This window comes from Phaseolus vulgaris, chromosome 1 (assembly GCF_000499845.2).
Source record: "Phaseolus vulgaris cultivar G19833 chromosome 1, P. vulgaris v2.0, whole genome shotgun sequence".
Classification (NCBI taxonomy): domain Eukaryota; kingdom Viridiplantae; phylum Streptophyta; class Magnoliopsida; order Fabales; family Fabaceae; genus Phaseolus; species Phaseolus vulgaris.
Window position 1 is genome coordinate 455,429 of NC_023759.2, and position 11,065 is coordinate 466,493.

Here is an 11,065-nt window from a genome sequence, read left to right on the forward strand (position 1 = left end):
TATTTAAAAAAAATAGTTTTTATATTCAAATCAGAAAAATTATTATATACGTAATTATAACTACAATTATTTAGCTTAAGTCTGAATGAAACTATAACTAAGCTAGCATTTGTAAGAAAAAAATCAACCAGACACACGTCTTCGTTGCTACAAGTTTGTTCGGGAAAAAAATTGAAAAATATCATCAGTTAATATTGAACTTTCAAAAAATATATGTCTATGACCAATTATCATGGAAATTTAATTATTTTTACAACACTAAGAAAAAAACCATGTATAAAAATGAAAAAGCTATATTCACAAATTAGTATTTAGAAAATAAGCGTTTAAAAATAATTTGTATCTCGTTAAAGTTAATCTCATATCGACTAAAAATAAAAATAAGTAAGTTGATAGTATCAATTTTGTAAATTTTTTAAGTTTAACTCAATTTTACAAAACTCTAATAATTTAAGTTTACAAAATCGATCATAAATTAAGATTTACACCTACTTATATATATAATTGAACAAATTATCTTATTTCTAATTAAGATGAGATTTTTAACCTTTTAGTTTTTTATTCCAAAAAATATTAAAATATGATTAATTATATTTATAATAAAAGTAATGTTTTAAATAGGATTAGAAAAGTAAAGAGTAAAAACTTTTTTTCTCTAAAGTATACAAGTTTGGTTATGAAAAGTACATACATAGAGAGGGGATTATCTAAAGTGGGTATAGCTTTTGAGAATGATTATAAGTGGTAAGAATAAGCAACCCACTAACCCTAAATTTGTCGTTTTTGCTATGGAAAAGCACAACAACTTAAACCCTAGTTCTTAATTTATGATTAAGAAAATGGAAGCAACAAAATGATGCATTACTCACTCCTCTAGCAAGACCTTGTGGGGTGTTAGATTCGGTGGGAAAGTATTGTGTTTGGAATGCATGGCTTGTCCCAAAATACAATTGAACAAGACAGAGAGAAAAAAACAGTGAAAATCTCCATGTGCTGGCGCATGTGTTTGCAATTATCATCATCATTATCATCTTGTGTTGCTTCTCCCATGAACCAACCCTAGATACATGTCTCAAAAAAGAAACAAAAAAGGAACAGAAAGCAATGTTCTTCATTATGCTAAGTGAAGGACAACGCAAACCTGCTCCTTCTCTCTTCTTTCTTTTCTTATTCTCTCAATCATGCTTAATACTACAAACCACTTTTGTCAATTTGTTGACCACCATGATTATGTCTGTGTCTACCGTTAAATCATGCTACTAATCCTTCAAATAATGTTGTTTGGAATTTATGCAGTAAAGGGATAGAGATTAGTTTCGTAAACCATTTTGTTTTGAAGAACACTTTGAACAATTTTAGTGTATTTGGTTCAGCAAATAAGGTAATAAGTTGTGGAAAAGAATGTGGATTTCAATCATTTAGTGCATTTGGAACACAAGAATGAGATAATGTTTAATCAAGTAAAAGTGGATGCACGCGAAATCTTTTATCTAGTTCAAGTGTAGTCGTGAGCATGATTAAAAACAAGGTTCCAATGATGTTTTTCTCTTTCTCATATTGGATCCAATGTCCAATTATTTGTATTAACGTGGTAGAAAACCGTTGATATTTGTGTGGTTTGAGAGATCGAACATCTGTTTCAAACGTTTATCTGAGTTGTATTGAAATATCTCTTCCCTTTCTATTTAACTTATTGTTTGTTGATTAAAAAAATCCTTCAAATAATTAATAAAAGATTCTCTGGTCGGAAGAAGAAGAAGAAATTCTTGCATCCTCACGTTTGTTATAACCACGACAAAACACAAAAGTTGAAGATGATAATGAACAACGTTGACGAAGAAACACTACATCTTATTCTCTTAATATGTTTTGAGATTTATTCTTTTTTATTTCGAATATTTAAATAAGCATTTTTTGTTTTTAATAATTAAAATCGATCCTTTTCGTTTCTGAAGTTTTTAAAAAATCAGCCTTTGTCGGTGTTATACGCAAATGTCATAAAAGTGAACAAATACGAAATAGGGTGCTTGGGAGAAAGTGGTTAAAGTTAAACACTTTTTTTTTAATTATAAATAAAATCAAAATCAATTTTAAATTTGGAAGGCAAAATTTATATAAGTTTATTTCAATTTAAATGGTTAAAACTATTTAATGAGAACTAGAAATAAAATAAATAAATACGTAACTATTATTTTTAAATAAAAATTGGAATAGACAGATCTCACTACTAAAAAAAATTATTACATAAAAAATAATAATAATTATTGACTAAATTAAATAATATTTTAGAGATTAAAAAATATTTATATTTAAAATAAAAAATATATATTTTAAGCACCACTAATTTTAAAATTATATTTTTAGTTTATTTGGGTTTTTGTTTTAAAATTTATTCATTTTTTAATGTTATTTGATACTAAAAAGTAAAATGTGTATTACTTTTAATGTTTAATGATATTTTTTATTTGTATAAACAAAAGCTATTAATAAATATTTAGGTAACATATTAGTTACTCGTGTGATATTTGATACTTAGGATTCAAAATTTGTGTGTGTAATTGCATCCTTTCCAATGTTTTACTTTGGGGAAAGACATTTTGCTGTTTTTTTATATATAGAAGACTGAAATAAAAAAAATGAGCGTGGACTTCCTAATTATTACAGTGTGCTCCCAAAAGGACATCTCAATGATTTAATGCTTTAGCTCTACACTCACTCATTCATCCCATCTTCTCTCTCTCACATCAACCCTTCATTTCTTCATCTAATTACCGCTCATCATTCGTTTACCATGTTAACATAATCGGTTAAAGGGTTGGAGATCCCACATCAATTAGAGATTAGGACATTTCATTGTATATAAATGGATGCAAACTTCACTTTATTGAGCCGATTTTATAAGATTGAGTTAAGCTTAAAACCCACTTCTTAACGTAAAGCACTAAATCTCTTCAAATGCTAATATTGTTTCTTAAATAATCTTATTATATATCACATAGTTCACGTATGAATTGATAATTTTAATGTAATAAAATGTGTTGAATATTCCAATTGATTAAAAAATATAATATTTCATAATATATAAATATACCTAAACTTTTTCATTTTCATATACGAGATTTAGAAAAGTAATGAAAAAAAACCGTAGGAGAAAGGGTGACATCAAACTGGGTTCCACATGGAGCTTCCACCATAGTTGGTGATGCGTGTGCATGGCAGAAGTAGCAGAAACAACGAAGCATGCAAAGTACATTACAACATTCTAATTTCATAACTCAACAACCATTATCTTCTTACACTTTTCCATTTCACTATTCCACACCCCCCATATAGTTAACGATCAATAAATTACTAGTTATCAACTTCAATTACCAATAACTAGTAACTTATTCATTGTTATTTTCGTAGGGTTGTGAAATTTCGAATTCAAATTTAAATACACAGTAATAATACTACAGATTAATACTAATTTTTTTTTTCCCTAACACGAAGGCACTTTATAAATTACCACGAAACAAGGAAGAATAGCCTTTGGATTGAAAACAACCAACTCCTCGAGATTCGAGTAGATTCCAGCGTACCCGGCTACGGAATCATAGGACGCAACCGACACGTGCTCCTCCTCCGACGGCGGCGTGTCCTCCGCCACGCGCTTCACGCGCCCCGCGATCACCCTGCACACCAGCATGGCCCTCCGCGTGCCGTCGCCGCACACGACGGAGTCGTGTGCCCTACCGCTGCTGGCGGTGGTTCCCACGCCCTTGACCTTCGCGTGGTCCCCTCCGCCGCCACCTTGGAAACCGTGCCTGATGATTGTGCAGACACCGCAGCCGGGTACGGAGGCGCACAGCGAGGATGACCCACGTGCGCCCAGTGCGCACGTTAAGGTGGTGCAGTGGAACCGCAAGAGTTCGTTGCCGTCGGCTGCGCACCTGGGGTTTTTCTTGGTGCTGCTCAGCGCACGGTTCTTTACCGTGTCCCTGCACTCCTCGAACCGTTGGATGGTGCGTTGGGTATTGTGCACTTTCAGTATCCGTTCGATCTTGCATATCGGATTATCCTTCTTCAACCAGCTCGATTTGAATATTATTTCCACTATGTTCCTACCCGAATCCTCCGGTTCCAGCTCCGAAACTGTTCCCCAAACACACAATTAATATTATTGACATGCATTATTTAATTTAACAATAAAATATAAATATTATAATTTAAATCGAAATTAACAGTTTATAAGTTTATAATTGTGATTAAATTAATAAATTATTATTTTTTTAATTATATTGTCGTTTATGACAGCTGTTATCTCGTACGTATACTCCTACACAACAAGTTATCTACAGATGTTTTTGCCCCACAACCATTGCACTCAAATTTTGGTGGGTACATCTTCTGAATCATGATCAATGCTTGCGGTTCTTTAAAACAAAAATATTTTTTTAAAAGTTTAAAATCTCTTATATATTATAAAATTTCTTAATTTTTATTCGATGTGGGATTCAAACTAAACAAACATAATCTTAATAAAGATGCGTATCTTAGAACCATCTCTAGCTAGTTTCTTCAAATGTTGATTGGGACAGAAGGAACAATGAAGAGCAAAATTATCGGAGAAAAGGTTCCAAAATAGTGAACATCACATGCATGTTTCAATTTTCGAAGCTTACTGTTACGTTTTAACCCCACAAACACTTTCCCTCAACCACAAGGCAATTAATCCAATCAATTAACTTTGACAGAGACACAAGTGTTATCATGCTTCAAACAAACCCATCAGATCTATATCCTACTGTTCTACATCGCTGCTAAAGTTTTCTTTCCTCAGTAAAGTGAAACACTCATGATGTTATTTACTGCATGGAAACTAAAACAAAAACCTCAATCAATTGTTCTATTCATTGCCAACAAAAGAAGTTATGTTTTGATTAAAAAAAATTATCGTCAATGCATAATGGATTAATTAAAAAACATTAAATTCGTTCTATAAAATTTCTTAATTGAATTTTAAAACATTTACTGTTGAGTGTAGTTCAAGACTACTGTCTGTAGAAATCAATATATATAACATATTTTTTCTGTTTTATCTTTATTATTTCTTCATAATAAATCAAAAAAATAGGGGGAAATAAATTTATAATAAATAACAACAAAAGAATTAACTTAAAAACATTTAACTAAAAATAAATAAATAAATATCAAACTAAAAAAATATATAAAAAAAACAGAGGAATTACAACATTTTGTTAATATCATGAAAAAAATAATAATTCTTCGAGTGAATGTTAGAAGAACTTCATTACTATTTTTCTTTAGGATTAACTATGTAAAAACGTTAGCCTTTAGTAGTAGTAACGTTCATGAACGAATAAATAAATAATTAAATGGCATTAAAGGAAGGAATTATTATGTAATGCATGCATTCTTCTGAAAATTAAATCACATTACAGAAAAAAAAATGATGAATTTATATTATTCTGAAAATAAAAAATTAGAAAAAGAGAAATTAAAGAGTACCGGCATGACGAACAGCTTGATGAAGCTCCAAACTCTCCATTTTAGGGAAGACTTCACCACAGTGAGAGCAAGCACACACAGTGCTCCTTGCAACCGGTAACCTGAATTAATAATATTTTTGAAGCCATTTTCATTAATTCAAGTGTTTGAATTTTTATTATAAATAAAATTAATTAAGATGTGAAGTTGTATAATAATGTTTAAAATGAAAATTTAATAATTTTTTTTTAATTAATTATGGAGAAATTAAAGCTATTATTACCTGCTGGGGTCAATGATCATGTGACATTCATAACAGCCAGAAAGCTTTCTGAATTGCATCCCCCTGGAAGACGATGACGTGTAGGTTGTTCCGGCGTTTGATTTGGCGGCGGTGGAGCGTGTAGAAGCGGTTACCGGTTTTCTGGTGAGTAAACCAGTTTCCTGACCCAGAGAACTACTCTCTGGTGAAGAGTTATCAGACCTATGCACCACACGTGTGTTCCCATGAACAACGTCTCTGAAGCTGCATATGGAGCTGCAAGAAGACCCTATTCTCGAGTACCCTTTTGAAGGGTCGTGAACCCTCGAACCTTCCATCTGTTTGCAGGTTAAGAGGTTCTTGATTTGATCCCATGAAGAGGGTGGTTTCTGTTTCTGCTTCTGCTTCTGCTTCTGGTGTTGCTGCTGCTGTGGTTTTCGTTTGTGGCGTTTGGGGGTGGTGGAGTGTTCAGGCAAGGAAGTTAAGAGAGCCATGTTTGTGAAGCAAAAGGGTGATTCTGTGTGTGTGTTTCATACAAGGGAAGGTTGTGTTTGGAAAAAGTTTTGATTTTTTTTTTCTTTGTTGTGAAGGGTTTGTGTGAATGAGAGACAGAAGAATGGAGGATCTGAGATGAGTAATAAAGAAGGGTGCAGAGGGTGGTGTGTGTGGTGGGACACACACTCATTCTTTATTTATTGACTAATGTTATAGTATAATGGAGTAGCAGTATTAGTATCAGAATTTAATGCTGCTCTTATTTTATTTCATTTTGCATACCATAGTTATTGTTTTCACTGCTTTGGACCTACCAACGCGTGAAATTAAAATTCACTTACCTCTTATCAGACTCAAATACATTTTAAATTGTCTACGTATATATTAATATATATATATATATATATATAAAATATTCAATTCAAAAAATATTAGAGTTTTGATAATTATAACACTGTTGCAACACACGTATTGAATACTAATATTTATACTATATTCGATAAAATATTTATTAAATTTTTGATAATTCTAGCACAATTCAGAGACACATGTATTAGATACCAATACTTTAAAATACTTATTGTGAAGTGTCAAATTCAAAAAATATTTATTAAACTTTTGATAATTCTAACTCTATTTTAATACAACTTTAAAAATAAAAAATACATTAATTTTTTAAAAACTCAAATTTATTATATAAAATTTTATTATAATTATAAAAATAAACAAACATTTTCAAGTACTCACAGACGGAATAGAACGAATGTGTCCTAGTTCACGAGGACAAGCCACACACAAAGACACACCCGGTCAACTAGCGGGAACATTTCACAGCAGAACAAAGGTGCCCTAACTCGTGAGGACAAGCCACGCACAAAGACGCATCCGGTCAACCGGCAGGAAGAGTACTGATGTACCACCCGTTTTTTATTTATTTTACATTTTAGATATTTATATATTTTTCTGTGTCTATGTCATCAGTGTTGTGTCGTTAGATGATATAATTTACCTCTGGTTCACTATTGGGAATGTAATAAATAAATGTTGCACTAAGATTTTGGACGTGTTCGATTACTGGTATATTTGTTATTACTATTCTCTCTCCACTTTAAAGTTTTGAACAGAGGGTGGTGGTGGGGTGCTTGTCCTTCAACTAAAATTTGTGGTACAAGTGAAGGGAGATTTGAATTTCTCAACTAAAACTTGGGGTTTGAGTTTATTTGAACGTGGAAGGGCTATTGAATGTCTTGAAATGAATAGAAAAATTGAAAGATACGAAATGGTAATTAATGTTTGATACTTTTTTTAATGGGCCATGTGAACACCCCCTATAACATAGTATTATTCATGTTATGGCTAGGAAGGTGTGGCCTAGTGCTTCGACCATGAGGAAAAAACCAAGATCTTAAGTGTGTTGGTGGATCTTTAATTCCATGTTTCAACATTCACCCATTCATGTGGATGGATATGTGTAAAGTTTCTAGTTGTAGTAGTAGACATGTGAATAGAAAAAAAAATGGTAAGTAATTTCTAGACAAGAATTAGTTACTAAGAAAATTAAGAAATATTTTCTCCCATAATAAATGTGAGTTTATTAGGTAGAAATGAGTAGTATTATATAAAAAAAGACATATATTAATAGTCTCAAGAGTTTGATTTATATCTATGTATAAACATGCAATATAAAAATAACAATATAAATAGATAACCACCATTAATCATTAATCTCATTTTTTATATAAATTTTTCACGTATAAAACATTGAATTCTAACTTTACTCGTATAAACTGATAGGACTTAAATAATACATGTTATTGGTTGCAACGTCCCTTGATCGTTCCTCCTTTGGATTTTTTCTCATATTCACTCTTTGGTGTTGGATCTCTCCCTCTTCCTCTTCTCGTACTCGCTCCTTCATATCTGGTTGAGAGTTAACCTGCAAAAGGTTATCCAAAGTAAGTAATATGTATAAAAGTATATGATGTCTTTGATAAAAGCATACCTTATTCATTTGTAGATGATTTATTTATAATATTTAGTCATAGACCCTCTATTATGATGAGTCGAATCTATCAAATATTAATGTTAACTTAGTTGTAGGGAGTTTTCTGATTTCTCGAGACGCTATCCAGATTTAGTGGGATGTGTCCCTGATTCTTAGTGAATCTCTATAATTGTCTTAACTGTTATTTATTATAACTACTTTAAATGTATTATAACTCGATTGATCGATCATCAAGACTGAGTGACATGACTTGTCGGATAAAAAAAAATAGAGTAAGATATACCTATTTTACACCTAGGGAATGGTGAAAAAAAAAGGAAGGTTAAGGTGAGAAGTTATTTTTTTCTTAATTAAGAATGACTTGGTGGGAGAAGATGAACATTTGACAAGATCTGATAGTAAAAAGGTAGCGCAGGAATAGGCACTTGACCAGGATGTGTAGTTCGTGTGAATAATGCCACTAATGGCAGATAAATAATCACTTATTGCATTGCATATCTACGTACGGCAACATATTCGTGAGTTTCCCATATTGCAAGTGTGCATTTTAAATAACTTTGGTGTTTTTTAATTGCTCACATTTATATGATCAAGATAGAAATAGAAGACTTATCTCAATTATTCACTACTTTTATTTTAATACACCACTCGTGAAAATTATATTACATTATCAACCAATTAAAAACAGTTTTAGGTATAATTTTTAAAATGATAATTGCAAAAGCCAATCATTTTTATTATGCATAGTAATGTATGACTAAATGCAGTATTTTCGTTTTCAGAAAAATCATGATTTGACAACACCAAACTAATAATTCTTTTACAATAGTAATATTTGAAATAATTATTAGTATTTTGACAAGTAATTAAGTAAAGGGTTGTTAATAGATTATATAAAAAAATATTAGTTATCAGTATATTACTATTTTCTTTTATTGCGTGGTTCATATCAGAATCAGTTAATTAATTGATAATTAATTATTATTTTTGTTTTTAAAACCTTGTCATTTTAATAAAAATGTATCATTTTTTGACATACAATCTATTAACATGTTATCTCCTTTTATTAATGTACTATTTACCCAAAAAATAATTTGTTAACATTATATATGTACTCTTTCTTCTATTTTTGCGAAAATTTATTTCATCTTTAAAAATATTCAACATGTAATGACATAAAAGCACTTTTGTCTATAAAATAAAATAAAATTTATGTAAAAAGTGATAAAAGAAGTATATTTTTATGTATATTTACATTTATCTACTAATGAACAACTGATTTGTAGTTAAAATTTCGATTAAAATTGAAGTTTTAATCAATAGATAAACTTTTTTTTTGTTAAACATAAATATTAAAAATATTATTTTATTCTTTTCCTTTTGGAAAGTTCGTCAACATGAGAATAAAGCAATTAGAATAGTGTCAAATAGATCGGAGAAAGAGAAGAGTGCATTGAAGCAACGAAGAAACGATCATGTGTGATGGGCCCAAGATTCCAAAAGGAAGCAAAAGTTAAAAGCATATGAGCCAAAAAAATATATGCTAATTTTCACCTTCTAATCAATGTCCACTAAAGGAAAGATTTGTTTGGATAATTTTAATAATAAATAAAATAAATTTTCTATAAATTAAAATTTAATTTATATATAAATTGTGTTAGAAAATAATAGATTTTTCCTTAATAAAAATGGATTGAATTAGTTAACAACTATATAAAGGAGATAATCATCACAATAAACCTCTATGATTATAAAAAATAATAATTAAAAACACTATTGATAAAATAAAAACAACTCAAATAATCTCAATTAAATTTTACATTTTGCAACAATATTAGTTATATAAAATAATGAGATCAAGACTCTATTTATTGAATTTATAAAACTTTATTTTGAAGAGAGTTATAACTATATAGTTGATTACTTAAAGCATTGACTTTTCTTACTGAAATCTAAAAAACAGTTACAACATTGATTATAGTGCAGTTTAATAGATTAATTTCGCTTTGCATATTTAATAAAGAAAAATTAATTAATTCAACAAAACTGCAATCAATTAATCTATAAAAACATTGAAAACACTTAAATGCAGTGTATTAATCGATTATTTTCTTCTCACACCACTCATGAATAGTTTAATTTTATTACTTGAAAGCTTAATCAATTAATAAAGTGATAAAACATTTTCTCACATTTTTAACTTTATAAAAAAAAATTTATTTTATTTAATTTTAGTATAGACAATGTGTTAAATTAAAAACCTAATACCTTATATAAAAAACTACCATAACCACATACAATAAAAGTTAAAAACACAAAAAAAAAACATCTTGAACATCTAAGTCTTCAAACATCATCATTAAATAAATTCTCTTCAAATTTGAGATATCTTTTCAAATTAAAAAAATTATTTTGTAAATATTTTAATTTTATTTTTTTATTCTTAATTTACATATAAATTGATTTTATCTTATGAAAATGTTCATTAAATCCTCATACAACAACTTTCAAATGAGTTTACTTACCTTATCAAAATCATCTCTACTTTTTTTCATATATAAAGTTTTCAGGTTAAACATAATTATGTAAAAAATCTTAACTAAATTACACTCTAAATTCACACTCTAAATATCAACAATCATCTTTGTTATATATAAAAAATATTATTAAAATAAAAAAAATACATAAAATAACAATAAATATCTTACATAAAATTCACCATTGTTAGTATTCTACAAAAATCAACATTAATTATGTGTAGAGAACACAAAAATTAAATATGAAATAATTAAAGTTAAGATGGAGTTGGTCTT

At 29.3% G+C, this 11,065-nt stretch overlaps 1 protein-coding gene across 1 annotated transcript; it reads right to left on the reverse strand.

Moving 5' to 3' along the window:
* Positions 1 to 3,248: 3,248 nt before the first annotated feature.
* LOC137816338 (uncharacterized) lies at positions 3,249 to 6,513 on the reverse strand. The gene is made up of 3 exons (XM_068619435.1): positions 5,774 to 6,513; positions 5,512 to 5,612; positions 3,249 to 4,134 (listed from the first exon to the last, which is right to left on the reverse strand). The coding sequence occupies exons 1-3, from the start codon at positions 6,244 to 6,246 to the stop codon at positions 3,482 to 3,484; spliced, it is 1,227 nt and encodes a 408-aa protein (XP_068475536.1). The 5' UTR covers positions 6,247 to 6,513; the 3' UTR covers positions 3,249 to 3,481.
* Positions 6,514 to 11,065: the final 4,552 nt, after the last annotated feature.

Coding starts and splice junctions, on each gene's coding strand:
- LOC137816338 (XM_068619435.1), bottom strand. CDS start 6,246: ATGGCTCTCTTAACTTCCTTGCCTGAACACTCCACCACCCCCAAACGC. Junction 5,613..5,773: donor ATGATCATTGACCCCAGCAG/GTAATAATAGCT, acceptor TTATTAATTCAG/GTTACCGGTTGCAAGGAGCA. Junction 4,135..5,511: donor TCAAGCTGTTCGTCATGCCG/GTACTCTTTAAT, acceptor TTTGGGGAACAG/TTTCGGAGCTGGAACCGGAG.